The 25397-nt window shown below is 39.6% G+C and overlaps 1 protein-coding gene and 1 long non-coding RNA gene across 2 annotated transcripts in view; one reads left to right on the forward strand and one right to left on the reverse strand.

The window, feature by feature from the left end:
* Nucleotides 1-25397, reverse strand: part of myo3a (myosin IIIA) — a 70615-nt gene that overhangs the window by 11562 nt on the left and 33656 nt on the right. Inside the window, 25 exon segments of the mRNA XM_040044028.1 lie at nt 2034-2184; nt 2277-3483; nt 3576-3699; nt 3785-3871; nt 3960-4122; nt 5334-5445; nt 5540-5745; nt 6221-6301; nt 8562-8644; nt 9024-9153; nt 9244-9332; nt 9833-9986; nt 11579-11726; nt 12707-12914; nt 13361-13487; nt 14201-14315; nt 14422-14520; nt 15814-16016; nt 16296-16379; nt 17296-17400; nt 17802-17918; nt 19900-19993; nt 21456-21497; nt 21871-22026; nt 22164-22229. Coding sequence (XP_039899962.1) covers nt 2034-2184; nt 2277-3483; nt 3576-3699; nt 3785-3871; nt 3960-4122; nt 5334-5445; nt 5540-5745; nt 6221-6301; nt 8562-8644; nt 9024-9153; nt 9244-9332; nt 9833-9986; nt 11579-11726; nt 12707-12914; nt 13361-13487; nt 14201-14315; nt 14422-14520; nt 15814-16016; nt 16296-16379; nt 17296-17400; nt 17802-17918; nt 19900-19993; nt 21456-21497; nt 21871-22026; nt 22164-22229 — 4151 coding nt within the window.
* Nucleotides 591-5667, forward strand: LOC120741253. Its single transcript, XR_005697583.1, has 3 exons — nt 591-1298; nt 5351-5426; nt 5552-5667. It is a non-coding gene; the product is annotated as an uncharacterized LOC120741253 (long non-coding RNA).

The raw sequence follows: 25397 nt of genomic DNA on the forward strand, positions 1-25397 counted from the left end.
ACAAGATTAAAAAGGTACTGCAAATGCAATGCCCTTGTAATAAAACTCAAAAGACTCTAAAGCTTGATAAAAAGCAAAATAATTGAGATTGTGGTCAAATATGACCCTTCATTACATAAATATTAGATTGTTTACTTGAGACACCTGAATGTACAATGACAGCTGTCATCTTTATTTTTGCAAAGTGAACTTTTCAAATTGCTGCCTCTCTTCATTGACCACCCCAAAAGCAATTACAGATATCACCCATGCAAATCAAATGTTATCTTTGATGACACATGAAGAAGAGAAATGCTTCCTGTTTGGCACTTGACCTTCTCAGGTTTCCTAATCTAATAGAGCTGCAGGACACGGAAAGAAGATACTGTCCATCAGTAATAGGGATGCACCGATACCGATACCGGTATCTGGTATCGGCCTCGATACCACATTTTCTAAAGTACTCGTACTCGTTAAAAGTCCCCCGATACCGGGGACCGATACCACGGTCTGAGACCTGTCTATGTTTGAGCGGCATGTAAGGGGTTAATCACAAGTGCCAAGTGCCCGCCCCCAGGCCCCGGCTGCAGTTCAGAGCTAGGAGAAGGCGAGGCGAGACGTGTGGAACTATTTCAAAGTGAACGAAGACACGAAAACAAAGGCGGACTGCAAATTGTGCTCAGCGAAATTGTCCAGAGGAGGCTCAAAAGGTAGCACATTTAACACAAGTAATTTAATCAAGCACCTAAAATCCCAACACAACAACAAGTACAAAGAGTTTACCCACGCTTATTTACCCACGCTTATTAGCACAGAGGAGCATAGCTGATGCTATAGCAGTGGGATGGAAAATAGTTGGGCATTTTAAACATTCCACCTTAGCCTACTCCCGCCTCGAGGACATTCAGGGACAGCTCAACCAGCCAATAAAGAGACTGCAGCAGGACGTACAGACGCGCTGGAACAGCACGTATTACATGCTCCAGTCCCTCATTGAGCAAAAGCGAGTGCTGGAGGTGTATGTGTCCGAGCATGAACTCCCTGACTATCTCACCGCTCACCAGTGGGCTCTTATGGAGACAACTGTTGCCATCCTCACCCCCTTTGAGGAACTAACTAAAAAAAGTGAGCAGCTACGACGCACTAGCCTCTGATGTCATCCCAGCTGTGACTGTGCTAGTGAGACTTCTAAACAGAGAAACAGACGAGGACCACGGTGTCAAGACAAAGAAAGCAACCTTACAGGCAGCTGTCAAAAAGCGCTTCAGTGACGTCAAGACCAACCCACTGTACTTCATCTCCACCATACTTGACCCAAGGTAAAGTCTGTGTGCTATAGGTATTCAATGATAAACTACAGTACTAAATGTAAGATTATTTTACATCTGAAATATTATATATTTGTAACTAAAATACACAAATACAAATGTATGCAATATATATAATATGAAATACATTTCCCTTATTACTACCAGAGAGTCAAATGGCTGGCATTTGTCAATGAGTAAGTACTCGGTATCGGTATCGGCGAGTACTGAAATGCAAGTACTCGTACTCGTACTCATTTTCCAAAAAAGTGGTATCGGTGCATCCCTAATCAGTAACATGGTCATCTACCAGAAGTCAGCAATAAAATTGCAATCTCCTTGTTTTTTTTGTTTTGTTTTTTATCGATCAAAATTAAAGAACAGGGAGAAAATAGCTGGAATTTATTATCCTTGAAAATGAGCACCCACTCCTGGCCCAGATTGTTGTTTTCAGTCAGTTTGAATAGAGCTAATAGCTCAGTCGCATTTGACAACTTTCGGTCAATGGTTCTGAGCGCAGTTGGGCACCATATCCATTATCTTCAGTTCAGCAGACTGAAAAAGACTAGAGAAGCCGAGAAGACAGTGAGAATGGACAGACTGTCTTTCTTAATTATCTAAAGGTCCAGTGCATCAAAAGCTGAACCAGAACTTCAAATTAACTTTGGGTCAATCCATGACAGCATTATGAATTGTTTTTATTGCTTTATAATCTGTTTTTCACCTAGCCAACCTCACTTATCTTACTTGAATGGCGACGCTGGGGAGTGAAGCTACCATTGATTGCGTTTCCTCTCACAAACAACATGCCATTGTTCTCAGGGTCTGATTGATGGGCCTGGATGATCTCATTCAGCTTCTGCTGCAGAGTCAGAAAGTCCTCAGACGTCTTTGCAATCTGTTGGAGAGATTAGAAGGAAAAAGAATATATGACTGGAAAGAAAATGACAAGATAGTGAGTTTTCAATAAAATCTGTTTGAGGCTATAACCTGTCTGGAGAAGCTCTCCAGCCTTCTTGTCTCTTTCTGTGCAGCTTCCTTGTTGGCCTTCAGGTTCTTCCTGTCCTTGTACCCTCTGAAGTTACTCTGGATCTTCACTGCAGCGTGTTCTTCCTCCAGTCTTTGGTTTTCAACGTCTGTCTCATCTTTACGTTCAATTACCACATCAGTGAGGTCCACAGCCTCCTCCTGTTCTGCATCAGTGGGAGTCCCAGATTCCTCCTTAGCTTTCAATTGCGCTTCCCTCTCAGCTTTCATTTTCTTTCGGTCCCGGTGGCCTCGGAAGTTACTCTGGATGACAGTAGCTGCTTTCTCTTCATCCAGCCCTTCTCGGTTCTCACTAGAAGTGTTCTCCTGGGGTTCTGGAAGAGATTCCTCTGTCTCTTCCTCCTTTGGAGGCTCTGATGGAACATCTTTCTCCTTTTGCTTTTTCTTGGGGAGCTTTCCCTCCTCTTCGAGTCGTTTGCGCTCCTTGTGGCCTCTGAAATTGCTCTGAAGCACTACAGCCGCTTTGGTCTCATCTGCATTTTCAGCTGTTGTTGAGGCTTCTTTTTCTGCCTCATCACTACCTGGTTCCTTTTCCAGCTCTTCGTCCCCTGCAGGACTTTTTGCTTTCTGTTTCTTAGCTGGGATTTTGCCTTCTTCCTCTAATTTCTTCCGCTCTTTGTAGCCCCTGAAGTTACTCTGGAGAACAGTGGCCGCCTTGGTTTCCTCTTCTAAATCAGCAGCTTCCTCACCTGCAGTTTTTTTCTGTCCACCATCCTCCTGCTCTTCTTTTTTAGGCTCAGCATCCTGAATCACTGCTTCCTCTGCCACTTCTGTGTGCTCATCTTCTGGCACCTGAGTATTATCACTGTCATCATTCTCCTCTGCTTCATAAGTACTTTCTTCATCTTCCTCATTCTCCTCTTGTTTATCAGCTGACTTTTCACCTACTCCTTCTTTGTTAGCCAACTCTTGGACATCTTTTTCCTGTCCCTCTTCCGCTGTTGCATTTGGCAATTCCAGCTCTGCTCCAGCCATCGTCTTTTTTCTCTCCTTAAACTTTTTTCTCTCTTTGTAGCCCCTATAGTTGCTTTGAAGAACCACTGCAGCTTTAGTTTCGTCCTCCTCGTTCTTTGCATCATTTTCTGGTTTTGCTATCTGTTCCTCATTTTCTTTCGAAGCAGTCTCTGCTTTCTCTTTCTCTCTGGCTTCCCTGGAAGCAAAATAGACACATTTATGTTAAAAAGAAGAAAAGAAAAAAATACATTTCACTGCTGCTTTGTGCATAGCTTCCATCTCTCTTACAGCTTTCTTTTAAAGCTCTTCCTTTCTTTATGCCCTCTGTAGCGAGCCTGAATCTTGGTTGCCGCTTTATTCTTCTCATCTACCATCTCTTTGTACCTCTTTTTTGCGAGATAGCCTCGGCAAACTGAAGAAGAAAATGGAATAAGGGTAAGCCAATATAATACGCACCACATATAGATAATGTAACTAATTTAATATCAGACTCCTACCAGCCTGAAACTGGATGATGAAGGCCTCCAACTTTGCTTTGCTTTTCTCATCAGCTACCCTCTTCCGAGCTTGATGGCCTCTGTATGCTGCAGCACAAAAAAAAAAAAAAAATTTATGCCTCCTCTATAACTTGTTGACATTGTGGTACACAACCAGCGTGCACAGTTTACTAACCTGACTGCAGCACCAGGGCACTTTGTTCTCGCTCTTTTAATATCCGCCGGTACCGCTTGGCTCCAAGCCAGCCTCGAACACAAGCCTGAACCAGGATGATTCGCTGTGTTGTCTGCTGTACCATCAGATTCAGATGTTCAACGTGGTAATACTTGAGAAACACCTAAGCCCAGAGGGATAAAAACAACTGTTAGTTATTGAAATACAAACATAACACTGTAGGTTTAGCCTCAAATGCAGAATCACGCAAGCACTGTTGGATTCCCTTTTCAGGCACGACAGTGCAGAAGTTATTGTTCTTTCACAGCAGGAGATTTCTGGGTTCAACAATTTAAGGTACCTTTGTATGTGGCATTTGCATGTGCGCGTCAGTGCAATATGAATGCATATGAGTCTCATAGTGTAAAGTGTTTTAAGTTGTTATCAAGATTAGAAAAGTAATAAATAAATGCTAATCCATAAAGTAGCAGAAGATAAAGCATTACAAAGAAAGTAGCCTTCACTAAACTGGCTTCAGTTTGTATTAATATTTACCCTAACCCTAGGTAATCAGAATAAAAATACTGGCAGCTGTCAGTGCTACCCCTTAGCCTCCTAGTTAATGGACCTAAGGTATAAATTTGAAAATCTGACCTCTGACCTTGAGATCATGTCATCAGGATTCAAACTCCAAGATTTTCAGGAGCTGTACATACTGGATGAAAACCTGACCTTTGACCATAACCTTGAGAAAGAGGTCACTGAGATTCAACATTTTCCAACGTTTTTAGTGGATACATCTATGGTATAAATTTCAAAATCTTATGTTGCTTTGTTCTCGAGCTATTTTAATACAGAAACTTGAGGGTCCATGCCACCCAACCACCTGACCCCTTGGCAGGGTGACGACCACACCCCATCAGCCTTTTACAGTTGTGGGATAATCACTGTTGTTCACTCAAATCTATGAAATTAGATGATGATGATCTTTGAAATGCTCTTTGGTTATAGATTTAAAATAAAAAAAATAAAAAATCAGAAGCACATTCTTTTATTTTCATGCCTTGTTTAACCTAAATGGTTTGGGTGTATGAGCCTTCATCTGGAGTCCTTTATTAACTTGATTTGAATCTATTCATGACCATAACGTGTGGAAAAAAGTTTTATTTAGTATTGAAGTTTTAAATTGGCCTCTGGCAAAGGAGACTCAAAAAAATCAGCACAACTCTGAGCTCAATGTACTACATTTGGATGTTTGTTCCGTATGTTTGAGATTCCTGCTGGATCATGAAGGGATGCAACAATAAAAAGGTGGAAAATTTCTTTTAATTTCTTGCCTCAACTTAACCAAACAGTGACAAACAACAGTAAACACCAAATTAAATCTCTCCTTACCTTTGTCTTTCCCATAGCCCAGTTTTCCAGCTTGGCCTTCTCCAGTATTGCAGCACATGTTTCTGGGGTTGCAGCGGGCTCCTCGTTAGCATGGTAAGCCAATAAGTAGTACCTGCAGCAATCAATGTAATTATCTGGACACTAATATCAAGGTTCTACACGCTGATTTTGTAATCACTTCATAAGCTCTGCTTTTCACCACTGACCTCTTAATGAAGTTGGCAAACAGGATGCGGTGAGAGTAACCCTGGCGTCTGATCTTGGCAGTCTCCAGAACACCAGTGTATCGAAGCTGGACCAGAACCTTTTCACGGTCAAACTTGTTGGCATGGCGATCGTTGTTGGGCTTGATGCAGCGCACAAAGTGAGGCTGACCTGCCACCATCTTGGACAGAAGGTCCATCAAAGAGTACTAGAAGGAGCAGAAGAAGAAGATTAGGGGTAGTTGTGGTAAATATATGGTAGTTATAATGTCTCTGGTGAGAGAAGGCACCCAAAGAAAGCCAGCTAGAAATTTATGGTACAATTCTATAATGGTAGATGGCGGTTATCCAGCCCCGGCCCTAAAAGAGTATCTATATATCTGAGTTTGTATGTATAATTTCTATGTTTGTATTTATAATTCTGACCCTGTGTAGAAAATTCAAAATACATGCATAAATCTTTAGGATCTTTGCTGTACAATCATTCCACCCTGGAAACAAAACACTTAAAAGAAATTATTAAAAGCTCAAAATTACTATGAAATCACGCTCATGATGAGTGTATGTGAACTACTGAGTACAACTGTATTTGTTTGTTAATTTGTGGCTCTCTCTAAAAACCTCCCAAATAACTGATCCAAGCAAATAAAATAAAATAATTTAAAAAAAATGTTCAAATCTTACTCTGAAGTAGGAGGCCACTGTCTGTGTTCTCATGTTGGTGGTTTCTCTAGGGTGGTAAGGCGTGTCTCCAGATTCACCTGGCTAAAAAAAACCCAAGAACATAAAACATATTAAAAAAGGCCAATAATACTACTCTTTATATTTTCTGCTTGTACACTATGGATATCTGACTAAATAATGAGACATGTATGAGGTTTATCTTTTTCTCCTGTGCAAATTTTACTCCAAACATTTGATTGTGTTTTTGAAAAACCACCAATCACCGTTTTCATTTGCTTACATCAAGCAAGAATTTTTTTGCAGGCTTTAATTCCAGAGAACGCTGCAAAAGAGACGCATAAAGTGGATAAACAAGTAGTGCCAAATCAAGAATATGGTCTACTTATATACAACAGTGTTACACTCAAATCAGTCACATGTCAATGACTCAATGCTTAAAAACTGCTTAGAAAAAAAACAAACAAACACCCCCCCCCCCCCAAAAAAAAACAAAAAACAAAACAAAAAACAAAAAACAGACAGCTAAATTAAAAAAAAAAAAAAAACCACTTAATTGTCCTTTACCACATATTTGGTAACATTTTAATAAGCTCTACATCTAATTCTCAACACAAACACAACGGGGAGAAGACCACCTTTATAGCACGCCATCAGCCTAATGCTGTTTTTTAGCATTTAAATCGCTCATCGTGGCTTCTCAAGAGCAAAACCTTTGATGAGCTTTTTCCCTAAAATATGCAGATGAATGGAAATAAATTCAAGAACTAATCAAACAGTTCTTGTAAATGTAGCCGCTGTCGATTGGTTTTAGGTGAGCAAATGGCTTTGAGGCTTACATTTAGCAATGGTGTACGGCTGCAATCTAAACTAATTCACACCGGCACGTAAAGCCACGCAATTGAGTTGCCAGGAGGAGTTTTATTTGGATACTGGCACCTGAAAGAGTCAGGCTGATTACGGAATGCTTGGAGTGCAAAATTTAAAGTTTTAACACTGTTTTAAAAGCATTTTTTAAAAAATGGATTGACTATGTAAGCCATTTTTCTGAAATTGCTTAGCAGAATTAGGCATGGTGCTATAAACACAAATCCACCACAGTGATATATGAACAAGTCTAGTATTAGCACGGCATAAGAGATACATCAGAAGGAAGTAAGGGATGTTTTTAGGTGCATTTAGCATTTCGCAAAGCAAGGCTGCAAATACACATAATGATCTGCACAGAGACTTAATGCAGGAAAATACTTTTAAGTAGACCTTTTATGCTCATTTCCAGCTTTATATTTTTATGCTTGGAGTCCATTAAAATAGCTTTGAGTGATTCCCATCAAATCACTCTCTGCTTCAGCTCTTTTCCCTCTTCCTTTAAGCCAACTATCATCTGATTGGCTGCCTCTCACAAACACATTATTTCAACAGCAGGTAGGCGGGGCCTCTGTTCAGACAGAGCTGTGTGCCTGAGATAACCACATTAGGGATACCTGCTCTCCTTGGCATCATAACAAGCTTTTGGCTCATTAGGGGCTCATGCTGAACTGATACTTTAGAACTTTTGTCATGTTAAACATGAGGAGCTATGCAAAGTTGTATATGATGACATATAAAATATCATCATATCTTTGTTTTAAAACTGATTACTGTGCATTTTTAATCTTTTAAAAACCCCAAACACGTTGATTAGCTTTCAGTTCTGGTTTTAGTTAATGGAATTACTATTTTGTTAACACAGGAGGCACGGAGGTGTTGCTTGCACGTCCAGAGGAGGCCATTCTGCAGGTTAAAAGTCTTATATATATACATATATATACTGTATATGATAGTTATGTTACTTGTGTTTCTTTTTTTTGACAAGTATATCAAATAGAAAATAAGGAAATGCATAATAGGTCGCTTTTCACTTTGTTGAACTAAGTAACTTTAACTGTAACTATCTCAAACCAAGCTACAGGCCACTATATCGGGATCCAATTGGTTGTTATAAGGATATCTAGAGTGAGGAAAGGGTATAGTTATACACACATCTTTATTACCTCGCTAAAAGAAAAAGAACTGTATAAACTTAGCACTCCCATCTTTTGAAACAGAAATGCAGCGAAAAGGAAAAAGAAAAACGAAAGAAAAGTGAGAAAATAAATAAAATAAGCAGTAATTACAGTTGGGTAAAAACAGAGAGAGAATGAATGAAAAACACAGTAGACACAAGTATCTGAACTGTAATTCAGCAGCAGGTCTCGACTGGAGTAGTGAGAGTAATATGGAGAAAATAAATTGAACAACTTTTCAGAGGAAGTTCTTTATGTGGGAGATAATACAGTGATAATGCAGACAGTGCTGTAAGTACCTTGGCGAGGGTGATGGTGCGTGTCGGGGTCCGTGGGCTCCGTATTGTGTTTATGCCTTTACCCTTGGTGTGGGCAAGGTTGCCTGTGAAATGAATAGTGGATTAGAGAGCGAGTCAGTGAACAAACTGCCCTCAACAGAGAAAAGAGACTTAGTCACACATCCAGAAACCATCTGAAGAAACAGAGCAGTGCACGTTATTTTAATCAGGTGGGATAATTACTGAGGTTACTTTAAGTCTAAACAGTAGGCTCCTGTCATGCTGAGAGTTACTGCTGATCAAGTCAGTGAACGTGAACAGAGGAGGAAGCTAAACAGGCTAAGAATGGCCTGTCATTTTATTTTAAGTACTTCTGCACCGTTTTCAAGTAATTGAAGCAAAAGTTAGAGCTTTTCACCTTCTACCTTTCTTTCTTAACTTGATTTTAACTTCATTCACAAAGAGCTGTTGTGTCTGCTTCACCTGTTCTGGTGAGGGGGTGAGTGACAAGCTTGCGAATGAGCTCATTCTCCGACGACCGCAGCAGCAGGATAATGTCAGCTGGAAGGGTTTCTCTGTTCTTGGCCAAGAAGCCCGCGGCATTGTAAATCACCTTAAGGTTTGGTAGAGAGGTATAAAGAAAGATATGAATAGCAAATGCCAAACAGCTTCAGTTTATGATTAGAATTAAATGTTAAATTACCTTTCCAGCATAGTGGTGAATCCCAAAGCCCAGGTCAACCCTCATTGGCCTCCAGAAGCTTTTTGTCTTGAAATTACCTTCAAATTTCTCTAAAATATCAGACTGCATGAGTTAATTATCCAAACACCCAAGGCCATCCGAAGGTCCCTACACACCCCAGATTCAAGTTATAATATTATATAAATATCATATAAATCTATAGTATAGTATATGTAGGGCGCAGCAGCAGCCAGGCTTGTGAGAGGGTCAACCTAAATTTCTGATATTATCAAAATTTTGTTCCAAGCTATATTTGACTGTGAAACCGTCACAGCAGCCAACTTTAAACGTCTGTCACTGTGTGGTCATCGTTTTGGAGCCACAACCTAAATGATCACCACAACTCAACCACACTTGTTATCTTGCTCTGGGACAAAGCAAAATATCAGAGTGTATAGTTGGAGAAAAGTTAGATTAACACCTCATATGTAATCAGCCTCTGCACTAACAGGAAGTTGTGGTTACCGAGGTTACCAAACTCAAAACATGATAACATAAATAATAAAGCAAACAAAACAAACATTTCTCTATTGAAATCTGAGCAGCTCACCTACGAGTGTCTGGTCAGTGGCCTGCGGGAAGCGGCTCTCTTCATCCAGAAGTGACAGCATCCCCATGGGCTTCTGCAAGAACAGGTCCAGGAGTGGCCGGTTGTCCTCGTACTCGATCATCCGAGCATCAACTTCTTCATTCAGGTACTCATCCTGCACAGGAGTGGAAATAAGCACTCGTGATGTAATGTCTTTAATGGCCTCCTTTCATGGGTCAAAACACCTTCCAACAGCTTGAAGAAAGCCTGAATTTCTTAAGTTTTCCATCGATTTCCATGTTACCAAATAAAAAGGTCCAAATAAGATGTCAAATCAACCTCTTTGTGTGTTTGGGATTCCTTTAGCTAACCCTAATATATGATAACATGTTAGAATGAATTATGAACAAGTGAATAACCTTTCATTGAATGCTGATCTCTCCAGTTGGCTCTAAATATCAAACTAATTCCAAGGTTAATCTCCTAATCCTAGCAAGACACTGTAGCTTTTCTGGTCTCTGGTTAATGACACATATTCACTGTCACAGGACAGCCTTTAGGACTGGGTTACTATACATGGTCAATAGTCATTACTCCTTGATCTCCTTGATACTAAGATGCTATTAATGCTGCTGCCTTAATAATAAAGCCGTATTTCTGCATGAGTGAAATCTTGTCTTACAATACCAAATGCACTTTAAGATCCATTAAACAGCAGTACAGTTTTATATCCTCGGTTTTATTTCTTTAATGTCACGCTTTAGCGTTCACAAAGGCTTGACCTTTTAAAATAAAAGCGTCTAGAAATTTACCTACATAAATTGCCCCAAAACAGCTGTTTATGGACATAACTATATTAAATCAACGATGTTGATTTGTTGTCTTTTATCTCCTCTTAACTCGGCTCTGATAAATCTGATCTGCAGGGCAAAGTGAGCAAACCTGATCACATCAGGCTGACTCAGATCTGCTACTATGACTCAGCAACATCACCAGGGACTTCTACTCCACGGAGAACAGGTCAAAATGGGAACAAACAATATCAAATCAATCTGCTTATTCGAGCATGAAGTGCCACTGTGAAGAAAATGAAGTAAAGCAGAAAAAAAAAATCAGCATGGATGCAGATAGATTGGGACAATATGCAACCACACGCATAAACATACATGAAAACATGAGGGCAGCGGAGTAAATGCACTGCTGATAAAACCTTACCATACAGCAATCCTTTAATTCTGCCTTATTTATGTAGAACTATTAATCTCACAGCACTGTACATTTCCCTTATGCTCTGGATATACATATGATGGCTGCATAGGACAATATATTTCTGGGCTTGGTTCCAACAATACCCAAGAGTGAATTTAAGTCCAGCACTAAGTGTCTTCAACTCCTAATTGACCCTCGTTTAGAATGATTTATAACACCTCCCAATGGGTGACTCCAAATCATTTAACATTGGCAAACCATTCTCTGACCCCCCCCAAAGGCAAAACCCTCTCACGAGACTGCACGAGGGGAGAACAGAGAACCTCATTCTGCCGTGAATAAAGACGGCAGCATATTTTACCCTTGCCATCTCTTTTAAAATGCAGACTGACAAACGATGACATGTTATCTCAATTTAGATGGAAATGAGTTAGAACCAAGGTGAAAACTGCACACAGAGAGCTGTTCAGGAGGGATTCACGTTCTGAGAAAGTGTTATTTGAATTCAGTGACAGGCTGGGGGGCATGCTGGTGTGAGGTTCGTGGGCTGAACTTTACCTGTTCCCACGCAAAGATGTGCTGGTTGAAGTAAAACTGGATCTGCTCGTTGGCAATGTTGATGCAGAGCTGCTCGAAAGAGTTCTTCTTGAAGTTTTCAAAACCAAATATGTCCAAGATGCCGATGTTAAGGCCCTTGTCGTCCTCTCTGGAGAAGACAAGGATAAAATGTTAAATCTTTAAATGCATTCGTAGAATAGCTAACCGTGTGGTGCTAGGGATGGCTATGTTGTTCTGGTAGCCTGACACTTAAATGGTAAGTGGACTGGTTCTTATTTTGCACTTCTCTACTCTAGCTGACCACTCATATACTTTTCTTATTTTTAAGTTATGATTCTTACTTGTGTAAAAAGCAAAAGGTCTTGGATATTTAGTTGGAAGCTTATCTGCCACTGATTTTTTTCCCATCTTTTTTTTTTTCCCCATTTCCCATCCATACAGTCAAAATTTCAGATTATTTTTTGTCAAAATTTAAACTTACTCATTCAGACTTTTGAGAAAATAATTCAAAATGAACAAAATAATGTAAAAAGTAAAACTTAAAGCCTTAAAATATTTTATTATTTGAGTTTTTTTTTTTTAATTTACAAACATACATCTGTCATAAAGGTGTAAATTAGCTAGAAATAGCAAAAGAGAATTTTGTAGCAGGCTGCAGAAATGTTTATTTCTGCTTGAAAACTGGGCATGGAGTGTATGACTCTAGAGGCTTCTAGAATGAGCCTCTAGTGGCCATTAGCGGAAGTGCAATTTTTAGCACTTCAGCTGAGAGGATGTTAGTAGACAGACATCATTTAAACGTTAGAAAGAATTTATAGTCTTTTTATGTTTAAAACTGTTAAACTGTTGGTTTTAACATCTCAAATGTACAGGGTTTTTTTGTGTTTTGACACTTCATTAATTCTTTTACAACTTAAACCAGTATAGTGATGCTCACGAGTATAGTGATGCTCACTATACTCGATGCAATATGTACGCAAGTAGATTTTAAAGTATATTCTGCAGTTTTAAAGACTTGGCAGTGAATCTAGTTGTGTATCTATTTTAATCCAAAAGCAGGAACTTTGTCAGACGACCTCATTCGTGACAACCAAACACACCGTTACACTCTCTGCCCCCCCATCTTACCCTTGGCTGTCAGGCCGCAGCAGCGCGTTGATTCGGTTGACAATCCAGCTGAAGAGGCGGCTGTAGAGAGCTTTACCCATGGCGTCCCTCACCTCCACTGCTTTTTCCACTGTGTTGGGTCTGACGATCGTCTCTCCGCGGGCCACAACACAGTGGGAGGTCAGGGCTTCCTGCAGCTCGTCTGAGCGGATACGAAGCAGAGATGCCACTGAGGTGACATGAGATAAGGAAGGGGATAAAAGTTAGCATTTATAGTGTGGAGTTTACTCAAAGCAGCACATCTTATGCAATATGTAGCCTCATTCTGACTGAGCAGGAGAATATTCATTCAATTAATAGGCCGCATCTATGTTGTTTTCTAAATTACCATTCAGAACAGGTGTTTGAATTCAGAAAATATAATGCAAAGCATGCACTATAATATCTAACCATTACAAATGTATGCTTCTTAATGATTTTTATGTACTAATGCAGTCTTGGGTAATTGATTTAACCAAATCATTTCCTGTATTTATCTAAACATGGAGGACTCCTGCAGAGTTAATGATGGTTAGCAAAAGAGGGAGGCGGATGAAGGGGGTGTAGCAGAGGAAATTCAGAGTCATATTTGGTTTTCTGTCATCATGCACTGTGCTTCTCTCTCTCTTTTCTTACCGTTCTCCAAGACAGACATGTTGCAGATGTTGCTCTTGTCTGTTTGGTGCTCTGAGGCAACTGGAGAAAACTCAATGTCCCCAGAGTTGAGGATGGCAGCCAGTGTGCTGTAAACATTTCCGAGCTCCTGCAAAAATTAGAACAAATACAGTTTGTATGGAAACATGTACCAGTGTGTGCAACTATCCCTAATATGGTCACCTCAGCTCAGACTCAAAGCTCTAGCTTTGAGCACAGAAGCTCCGCCCACCTGCTGTTTAAACCTTCTGTTTGCGAGGAGTAGCCAATCCGAAAATAGGTGGCTCAATTATTATTTTGAACTATGAAAGCAGTTCAAATAGACCAAAAAAGGGCACAGTTTGTTAAAATCTTAAATCTACAAACAATACAGATTTGAACAAACAAACAAAAACAAAACACTAATTCACCTGCAGCACATATATTAAGGGATCAGCTTGAAGTGCATTTCATGGACGACAAAACGACACAGTAAAATAGCACTGCCAAGTGATTATAACATAAGTACTATTGATGTGGAGATCCCAAGAGCAATCAGTACTTTGAGCCTCATTAGGTTTTCACAATGTCAAGAACTGATTGCCTACATGTGCCTGCAGCTTTATGTTCCATCACAAGCCTTATACAAGACGAGAAGCCGGCATGATCACACTGATTCTGAAATGCCAGCAATACTGGTGCTATAGCTAGTAAGATTGTTTACATGTTATTTTTACATAGAGTGACTTTAATGGGGAAGAGTGAGAACAAGTCAGTGTGAACACTGGGATCAAGGTTATACTGCTAAACCTGTGGCCCAGTAATGAATACATCAGTTTATACCTCCAGGGTGAATCCAATGACTTTGAAACACTGCTCGACTGCATCAAACTGCTCCTTGTAGGAAGCGTTGTTCACTATGTCAGGCCCAAGTTTAATGTTCTCGTGGTACAGATACCTGCAAAACAAAAAGGAACCACTGGGGTCTCTGGAAGTTGGGAGTTTGCAGCATGGGACGCAGATAACAGTGTTTTGGGAAAATTGCTAAGGAATGTCAAACCTACTTAGGTGTTTTGCTGTCAGAGAGCTTGTAGTGGGCTAGCTTCTTCCTGTCAGCCAGACCAGCATAAATGTAGTAAAAGATGTGGAAGTTCCTCTCCCCCCTGTGGAAACACGCACATATAGTGGAAATCAAATTCCTGAAAAGGAGACATGCTAGGTAAATGTTTTCGCCACATGATTAACATGACTCCAGTTTTGTTTTCTTAAGAAAATTTCTAACAAAATAAACATGATCAATGCTAAAATATGCACAGGAATAGTTAGTTAACATGTTTCCAGCTTTTTAAAAACCTGGTGTATCTGATATCTCCATGTTGGTGTTACTCCTGCATCATGTTAATAGTGTCCAGGATCAACATTGCTACTGACCAATCCCATTGTTGTGATGTCATAGTTTTGGAATTTGGAGGAAAAACAGACAAACTAATATAATCTGCAAACAATCCTACGCCTTCCCATATTCGTTTGAATAAAGAAGGCTGACGATCCTTCTTTAAATTCAAAACCAAGTTGTATTTCCACCAGTAACACAAATTGTAAGACTTTATGAAATAAATTACAAGCATAGATGAATGATGATGAACACTGAATGCCTTTGGTTGTTTATTATGAATAAAATTTAAGCTTAAATTTATATTAATCATGAATATGGTGAAGGAAAACCTGTCTAATCTTTTGCTAAATCCATTAGTAAATAACCATTTTTGTTTCAACAGGATAATCAAACTAAATTTGATTCAGGACACTGTCACCAAATCCCATCGGAAAGCATCAACAATCATTTCAGGTGTGTGTGTGTCATTAAAATATACCCATAATGAAGCAATTGAAAATTATCTTGCAGGGGTAACAAAATATGCAACATGTGAATAAAGATTAATTCATGAAAACATAAGAGTTCAACCTGTTTTCTATTAACCCAAATACGACACCCATTAACAGACTAAATATTCATACAATGTACGGCCTAATCGAGCCCTCTCTGACATGTGTCTGTTTTCCAATGCAGTACTTGAGTGTGTCTTTGAAGTTCCACTAAAGACACACGCAAGACCACAATCTTTGATCCAACAGGAAATAAGCTAGCCCTTCCACTTGACCCGGTCTGCTCCCCAGACACACGATAAGAAGAAATGATGGACCGAGTGAAATGCAGGTGAAAGCAAATGCCACCAGTTTCAAATGAAAAAGCAGATGTGAAAGAGAGCAAGAAAAAGAGACAATCTATTATCCGCTGATCCGTGGAAAGCGGGCAGAATAATAACCTTCATGGCAATGTTCTTTCAGAAAATGAACAGAGAGATTATTTGTATTTTTCTATGAATGTCACTCTCAAATGAAGGTAATAACAGTCAAAACCGGGACCAACACAAGAAACAGGAAGTGATATTTACATCGCCTGGTGGACAACTCTGGATTTTTCCAGCAGATACTCGGATATCTGTGCTCCGACCACTGTTCCACCACCGTTGAACTTCATTTCCAAGTACTTGCCGAAGCGGCTGGAGTTGTCATTGATGACAGTGCAGGCATTTCCAAATGCCTCCACCAAGCTGTTGACCAGCAGGATCTTCTCCTGGAGTGTCCTGTTATTGGCCTAAACAAAATATCATTCCACTTTAGTTTGGGGGACTAATTTAAAAAAAAAAAAAAAAGTAAGTGTTACACTATGACAAGTAGCACTACCACTTCCTGTAATCTGCTCATATAAATACAAAAAAGGTCAAGAGAAATGACATTTCCCTTTTAGTTAGCCTTCATATCATGACTGGCACTAACTGCAGCACCAACGAACTCATTACAAGATCTTCAAACTGCGTTAACAGAATATCTACCAAACGATCAAGCGTTGTGCTGGTTGGATTTCATGACTCACCTTCCCGAGAACCGTTAGCTGCTGCACCAGCAGATGAGCACTCTCTGTTTTCCCTGCTCCACTTTCCCCACTGATCACAATACACTGCACACAAGAAGTCACTTGAGTCACATTTAATTATATATGCACTCTGACTCCTGTGGTGTCAACAAAAAAGGCTTTGAGGCTTAAACGCGAATAATATTAATAACGTTATTAACAGCTTAACTACCATTGTCACTAAAATATGTCACTGAATGCAGACAGTGGAGAGAGAATCAACATACTGGCTTTCTTTTACAAAGAAAATTCAAATACAGAGTCCATATAGGACAGGCATATTATATTATTAGCTTTATTAACAATAAAATCATATTGCAAGACAATGATCCCAAGCACACTAGCAAATCTACAGAACGCCTGAAAAAGAAAATAATCAGTTTTTGAAATTTCCCAGTCAAAGCCCAGACCTGAACCAGATTGCAAAGCTGTAGCAGGATATTAAGCGAACTGTGTATAAATGAATGCCCACAAACCTCAATGAACTGAAACAACACTGTAAAGAAGAGTGGGCTAAAGCTCGACCACAGCTACTGGCTCTGCAAGCTATTGAATCGTGGGGTGTACTTAATTTTTCACAGTACTGTTCAGAGTCTTGTGCAAACTTTCTTTCTTAGAAAAGATGTACTTGAATTTCCCCAAAGACGATCCAATCAAAAGGCCTTAATTCACTTGCCAATTCTCCAATATCGAATAATAGACACACCATGCTAACCATCCTAGCAAACTAGATTTAGCATTATTAGCATCACACAAAATGACGCACAAAATCCCCCCAACCCTGCAAAAAATGAATAAATGAAAAAAATTAAAAAAAACAGAACCTGCTTTTGGTACTTTCTGGTATCTGGTTTCTGTATTTTTCAGGGTCTGTGTTGTCAAACTGCTGCTCTGGCATCGTGTGGAACAGCACTTAAACAAGTAAACTCAAACAGTTTGTAATAACTGAAGAGCTTATTACCTGATCAGCATTGTATGACACCATAGATTGGTAGGCAGTATCAGCCACAGCGAAGATGTGTGGTGGGTTAGCTGTACGCTTAGCTCCTATGTACATCTTAGTGTGCTATGAAGAGAGGGAGAAAAAGATAAAAGCTTGTTAAAGACGTGCTCAAGAGTGTAATGAATACAACAAAATAGATATTTTTAGAAAACTAAATTAATGATTTTACAAAGCGGATTTGTAATAATCTCTCAATTAGCAACAAACTTGAGGCAAAAACATGATAATTGAGAGGAAAATAGAGCCACTGAGTTATGGACGAGGCAGAAAAACAGCGGTAGTATCTGTGAAAATGTGTGTGCACTGTTTGAAGCCAAATGGGATGCAGCAGACTGAAGAACTGCAGAGGCTCTAATGAGCTATGCCAGGCTACATTCACTGCATTATTGACCAAATGTAGAGATGCATGTACACGGAAAGAACACAGATCCAAATAAAACAAAGGTCTATTTATCTCCACGGACCTCAGGCGTGTATATCTCCATTGTATGGAAAGGATTGACTGCAATGAGGGTGTCGCCCACATATGTGTAAATTTGATCTTTTCCATAGCGATTCTGAAGCTGATCTGCGACAGTGTTCTGGAAAAAAATAAACAAAGACAATAAATATCAGTATGAGATGCTTGCTAAATGACAGTCAGAACTATATTTATAATAAAAACAAAAACAACAACCCACAGAAGTTTAATTTATGCCAACGTTTCCATCAAACCAGCGGCCCATTTCAGCTTGAAGGATGGGTGGAAATATCCGCTGGCAACTCATTCAATATGTCAGTTCATCCCTCAGATTTGATAAATTGTTCCAAATGTTCTTTCTGTCAAAGATGCTGCTGTGTATTTTTGCTTTGTTTTGTTTTGGTTCTTGAAAGACCAGAATGGGTAATTAGGAAAAATGATGCTAAATGTCATAATGTGACATAGTGTACCTTCAACAGCACTTAAATACAAATATATCACAGTAGACGCAGTAAACGTTCAATCAGTGTTCATTTTTGATTATCATTTCTAAACTAGTCGTTTAATCACTCAAGCGACTTTTTATATTGCATATTTTGTCCAATGGTAAATGGACTTGTTCTTATATAGCGCTTTTCTACTCTGTCTGAGCACTCAAAGCGCTTTATACAACTAATTCATTCACCCAATCACACCAGCACTTTTTTCTGACCTAAGTGCTAAGTAGTCTACCATTCACACACATTCACACTCCGATGGATGCATCGGAGAGCAACATGGGGTTAGTATCTTGCCCAAGGATATTTGGCATGCTGACTGGAGCAGCCTAGGATCGAACCACCGACCTTCTGGTTAGTGGCTGACCTGCTCTGCCACCTGAGCTACAGCCACCCCAACACCCAATGCAACAAGAGGACTTCGAACAGGAAAAACACCACTCACTACTTTTAATCTTAATATAAAAGTATTAGTATTGAATATAATAAAGACAGAATTCACCATATCATAAAAATATGTTCCTCTGCAAAAGGAAACAAAGCCATGTTCGTTTTGGAGTTTTTGTTTGTTTTTGTGGCAGATAGTTGCTCCTCCCTGAGCCTGGCTCTGCCAGAGGTTTCTTCCTGTTAACAGGGAGTTTGTCCTTCCCACTGTTGCTTGCTCGCAGGGGCCCATCTAATTGTTGGGGTTTTCTCTATTACTGTAGGGTCTTTACCCTAAATATAGTGCCTGTAGGTGACTGCTGTTGTGGTTTGGTGCTATATAAATAAAACCAAATTGAACAGAATTGAAATAATATGTGGTGACTTTTCTTGGTTAATGTTAGAACAACATGTTGGCAGCTTTTTACAGTGTATATTTTAAATTTACCTGACTTGTTATAAGTAAAATACTTTTGTAACTAATTTTGTAACTTAAACGCATTAATCACTATCTATCAAATAAACCAAATATTTTTTTCTCCATCATATCATACATGAAAATTTTAGCTGTTGTATTTGTTACCATCTAGAAAGGCAAAAATAAAAGAAATAATTTTTTCCATTTTATTCCAGCTAAGTGCGGTGCCAGGATTCCAATTTTGATTGGGACAGAGCAGTTTGGGCTTAGCAGGTAATTACAAAGTTAATATTTTATTAATACCACTTATATGTGCGTACATATGGGTGTGTAAGTTAAGAAAACAGTACTTGATCTATCATTATTTTTGGTGTGGGTTGTGAAGACCAGCACAAGTTATCCTTTCACTTAAACACGAAAGTGTAATTAAAAAATAGATGAAAGTGAAAGACTGAGAGAAAGAGGCTGTTGGGTGAGCTACATTAACTCTATCAGCAAAGAGAGAGAGAGAGCAGAGCACTCTGCTGTAAATTCATAAATGTATCTCAATAGAAACTACCTATGCTTTCAAGGAGAAAAATAAAACAGGCAGAGATTTTCAGCTCTAACTCCCATCAATTCTCTGGGTTTTTTTTCTTTTTCACCAGAAAATGTTTGCTGCATTCAGTGACTTCATCCTAACTCTAACTTGTTATCTGATGTTGTGCAGCCAGGAAGGGGAAAAAAGAAATTCTGTGAAAAAGCCTAATTCATTTTTTTTTTACCTCATCTAGAACCTCAAGGGTGGCGAGGTCATCCACCTCGTCTGCGTCCTGTGTCTTCATGTGGCTTCCTTTTTTGGTATGAATACGCTCATGCCTGGAACACAACAATGACATCTCTTAGTGAGCATGCTCTGAAAAAATGAATGTTAAATTTTGCAGATTCTTCTAGAACTGCAAGCCCCGCTACTTTGCAGAGGAGCTTTTACTGGGACGCACTGGTCTGACTATGACTCTAACCTCAGGGACGCGTCTCTATTCAAGCATCTTCTATTTTCATCAAGGAAAGAGTAGACACAGAGAGGGATAAAATAAAACAAAAATAGTCCCACAGGGAGGATAAACTTCAGAAGTGGGTGACTTAAGTTTAGTAAACATATCTTTTTTAGTTAAGTAAATGTGTCTTTCAAGAGATTAAATCTGCACAAGGGAATAAAATAATCCCACAAGATTCCAATTACCCATTGTAGGAATTGCAACATCATCTTATTACCACAAGTCAGTTCATTTACTGACAAGTGATATCAGGAAACCAGCAAATTTAGTGCTGAACATAATTTACTGAACAAGCTTTTAGCTTTATTGTTATTTAACTTTTAGAAAGACAACATGACTCTTATGTTTCTTTATACTTACGTGTTGTTGATCGGGTTCAAGTAATTTTGTAATTTGGGGGTTTGTATGCATAACGTTCATTCCATGTCAGCTGACCACACGCTTCCAGCCTGACCATCCCAGATATCCTTAAATAATTCCAAGATGATCCACTTTTAATAGGAAAACTGTCACATTTTAGCTTTCTGTGCCATTTTCAAAGAGCTATAGAACTACTTAAGCTAGGTCGCTCAAATGTTCATGTCAAATATTAGTTACTATATTATGATTTCAACAACATACAGTTTTAAGAGTGTAGCTGAAGGCTGTGGATGCTGCCTGTAAACAAAAATATCAATATGAAAATAATTATTTTGGGGAAAGTGAGGCAGAACACATCATGATGTTACTGTCAGACACCAACTCTTTTAAGAAAAGTTGGTTGTTACTTCATGTGCATGAATTAGTTGTCCTCTATTTTCAAGCTCTAACATTTTTTCATGGTATGAAGTACACCTCATTTATGGGATATGGCCTTTCTACAGGTTAAGCTGCTGCTCAGGTGGTAAAGCAGGTCATCTATAAATCGGAAGGTCAGAGGCTCAATCCCTGAAAACGTTCCAGGGTCAAGTTCCAGGAATCCTATTTCTCTGTGTCTCTACTGAAGCATCATTTATCTGATAGGTAATGCTGAACACAAGTGAGCTTTTAAGCTCCTGTAATTGATTTACAGTAAATATCATAACCACTGACAGCATCAAATGACATTACAGTATTATAAATGAAAACTCATAAAACAGAACAAACAGTGACAATAACATGATTTGAACATTAAAACAGACAACGATGTAAGAAGGGCAGGGTGGCAGTTGATGGCAAATACGTGTGCAATCACAACTACAACAAGAGCTTTGACTGAATTATAAAAGCTCCTACTGCGTCACAAAAGCATCCTCTATAGTTACCTGTCATTACTGTCTGAGCTTCTGTCTGTCTTTCCATGATGGCTTAAATGACAGAAACGGGATCGACATGTTATCACTGTACAGGGAGAAACTCACTTTAAAGGGCAACATTTTAACTCATGCTAAGGAGCCTACAGCTCAAGTGCAGCCGGTGCAGGATTGACCTGTTTTTTGTGTGAGGGTGACAGGGCTTGTAAAACATCCAGCAAGTAGGGTAATTTGGATTATACTGTCGGCAAAAGCTAAGCAACAGCCTAGCATATAACAACCGCTGACAGGAAGGGCGTTCTGTTTTACGTTTTTCATGGGCTTTGTATCAAAATCGATCAGACACTTTATGGTGTGGGAGTATTTGGCTCATACAGCGAGATATCGGGACAAAAACATAGAGACAAAAGCCATAAGGACACAATACCTTGTTTTTTCAATCACTCCAATTTGCTGGTTGAGATCAATGAGCTCAATCAATTGTTTTTGCAGGATTTTCTCTCTGCCGACAGTCTGTTTGATGAACACATGCTGGAGCAGGTCTTGCACATTCGGTCTCAGCTCAAAGTCCTTAATCAGACATCTGTGAGGTGGGAGAACGAGCATGAGGCAGAAAGAGGAGTGCAGTGCATTTCTCAGATTCATATTCAAAGCAGCGGGTTATCTGTGTAAATATTTATTATTCACACAGGAAGGATAAACACTAGAAGCCACACTCACTTGCAGATGAAGTCATTAAACTCATCTGACCAGAGCTCCGGCTGGTGGAGAGTAGGCGGCGGGTTTCTGTTACGGGAAGAAATGGAAAAGATAAATGGAAAGATAAGATGAGATAGGATTTAAGCGGGCAGGGCGGAGAACAGAAGGCTGGGACGATTCGTCACTGAGGGCATCCAGAGGTGTTTCTCTGGTGGCAAAAAGTGGTAGCTTTCAGCCATCAGAGCAGTGCAGCTGGAAACTTGTGTATAGACTCAAACCAGAACTTCTTAAATACTTTACCCTGAAAACATACACACATTGTTGTGGGGTTAAACTTAACAAGGCCTCACAGCAGAAAAACAACTCGGCTAATTGGATTCCCTGTTCGGCTTTAAGTACCTCTTTACGAGAGGGTTCCAGGTACTCGGCAGCGAAGTCACTGCTGCCTGTTAATGCATGGAGGCCTTTCGCACGTTGGCTCTGACAGCAAATAATTGGTCTAATGAGAGGACATTCGTCTCCTTTTTATCACACAACACAACCAATATAGACAGGAAATGCATCAGGCCTTTATTTTCAGGCTGTTCAGCTAATACTGTGATCATTAAAGTGTTTTTCTTATCCGAAAGACAAAGAGAGCCCTGCAGAGATAACTTGGGGTAGTTGCATTGGGCTACCTGAATAATAAAGCTACTTTTTAAAGCACTATAAAGGCTGCAAGGACTGTTTTAAATATAATTTCTTGTTTGTACCCCAGTTCGCTAAAGCAATTTGTTCAGTTTCGCCTGCCAAAAGTTCACTTAGTAAAGTATTGGAGGCAAGTTTAAATCCTCTCTGTTACACATAATGAAAATGAAAGCTTAGCTATTAACACCTGAGCACAATTATAATAGCACTTTAAATCTTTTATCTGCTCCAGAGACCGAAGCTTTGAGCACAGATTTGGCTTCCATACATATACTGTTGTCTTAGTCCTTCTCTGCAGTCCTCATTTTCTCTTCCTATTTAAATTCAAGGTTCAAGGTTCAAGGTGACGAATAAAGAACCTTGAACCTTGAAATATAAGGCAATGAGGAAACAACATAAAAGACTACTGGACTTCTTCCTCTGTATGTTTACTCTTTATCTTTTTGGATTCAGCTCCATATGTTGAAATATGATACAATGTATCCATTGAACACTCCTTTCAGTGTGGACCTATGTTTTTTCACAATTCATGATACATTGGTAAAATATAACAATCATGTTGAAAATAACGGTAATCCATCAGTACGTAATGAAAGTAATCTGGTCCGTAGGAGGACTTAAAGTTAGATAAATACAACCACATATGAAGAGCAACACATGACATATTACACTATTTACACAAAAGTGAAATCAAAATGCAGAAACATTGTGTGTGCTAAGTACAGCCTTCCATAGGAATAAATAGGAAACGTATCAGCCAGGTGCTGCTTATCAAATGCACTTTGTTAAATGATCATCAGCAAGTCTGATCTTCTCTATGAAAGCAGAAGATTTGTTAGTTTGCAGGTCTGGAGGATTCAGGTCTGTGTTAACACAATACCAAGGAGGAAAGAAACAAGTACTTCTGCGCATCAATTCAACACAGTTGCCAACCTTCCTAAATGGGAACAACCTTCCTAGAACAATGTTCTTGGACAGACAGGACCAATGTGGAGATGTTTCTCAGCTCCACATTTGGCAAAACACAAACACAGCATAACTGTCAAGCACGGTGGTGGAGGGGTGATGGGCTGATTTGCACCTTGCAGCCGTTGAGTCAACCATGTATATCAACTGCTTTGTTTACCAAAGCAATCTAGAGTTAAAATTTGCATCTTCTTAAGTGTGTTGGCTGCAGAGCTGAGCTGCGACTTACTTCGAAGGCGAACATTCTCCATTTCTGGTTTGTGTTTGGTTTGCGAGAGTTTTTAGACAAGTAAGCGCCTTCCATACAAACCACAGGGAGCTGCAGCAACCGTAGTAAACACAAGGAGGGTTTTGATGCAGTGCCAGCTTTGCAATCCATTTCACTCAGCAACAGCCAGCAATCTTCAAGAAACAACTTGCCAACCAGCAGGTTTTATGCATTTTCCCTCACAACTGTTGGTTGCATCACATCCAATATGGCAGACAATTCTCAAGAAACGTCAATAGAGAAACGGCATGGGCTTGTATGGCATCACTGTATATAAAATACATTATAGTATTATATGTTTGCATGCATTGTGTCAAGCTCTTGTGTGCTGCAATTAGTAGGTAAAACTGTACTGATAAAAATAACCATACTAGTTATTGATAGAAAATCAGGATTATAACAATCATAATAAAAATGAGGAATGGATTCGGTGGTCTGCTGTTTGGGGGGGAGGGCAAATGTGTACTAAATAAGAGAGAGTGGATGAACTAATGCCCTCAGCGTGGCTTTTTCCAAGACTGCTTGACAAATGAAGCCAGAGTAGTGAGCGGAGGGAAGTGAGGAGTGTGAAGAGGGAGCCTGGAGCTCTGGCTGCAGCAGTCACATAGATTGTGAGAAAGCTGTGTGATGGCTCCGTTGGAGCACGACCCCCAGAGCAAACACACAGGACAGCCGTGACACAGCAGCAGTCTGTGTGTGTAGGCGTGTGCGTGTTTCAGGGCAGTGATGGACAAAGAGCTGTGCTGTGATGGTTAAATGCTCTCACACTGAAATCAGGTGAAGATAAACAATTAGAAAATCAGCTTCAGCTCACAGTAGATACAAAGAGAAAGAGGGGCTGTGCCCGCAGCCTCCTCCCAGCAGGATCATTGGGATGAGTGCCAGGGAGGGAGTATGTAATGGATAAAGCCCTGCAAGCAGAAAAAAGCCATTTGAACTAAAAAGACTGTACTTAGTGTGGTGACAGTCTGTATAGAGGCACAAATCACTATGTTGGAAGTAGGAGAGGACTTTTCTTTATTGCAGTGCAAGCGCTATACATTATGCTATCTTTACAAGCCGAGGAGTCAGATAATGAAAACATGCCCAGTCTTGTGAGATGGTCCGTATCAGGGTAGTGAAGAAAATATCATCTTATTCTACTTCTGCCTGGGGTGAGCTGTATCTTAAGGCAAAGGCTATTGGCATGCATGGTTCCAGCTTTAAAAATGGAAGCAGAGTGGTTATAATTTTGTAGTTTCTGATTAAATTTTATCTTTATTTTCTTTCAGAGTGTATTTGACGGTTTCCGTTTAGTTACTTTAGTTTTTATAACTATTTTAGGTTCTAAAACC

This window comes from Simochromis diagramma, unplaced genomic scaffold, assembly GCF_900408965.1.
Source record: "Simochromis diagramma unplaced genomic scaffold, fSimDia1.1 OVJJ01000602.1, whole genome shotgun sequence".
Lineage (NCBI taxonomy): Eukaryota > Metazoa > Chordata > Actinopteri > Cichliformes > Cichlidae > Simochromis > Simochromis diagramma.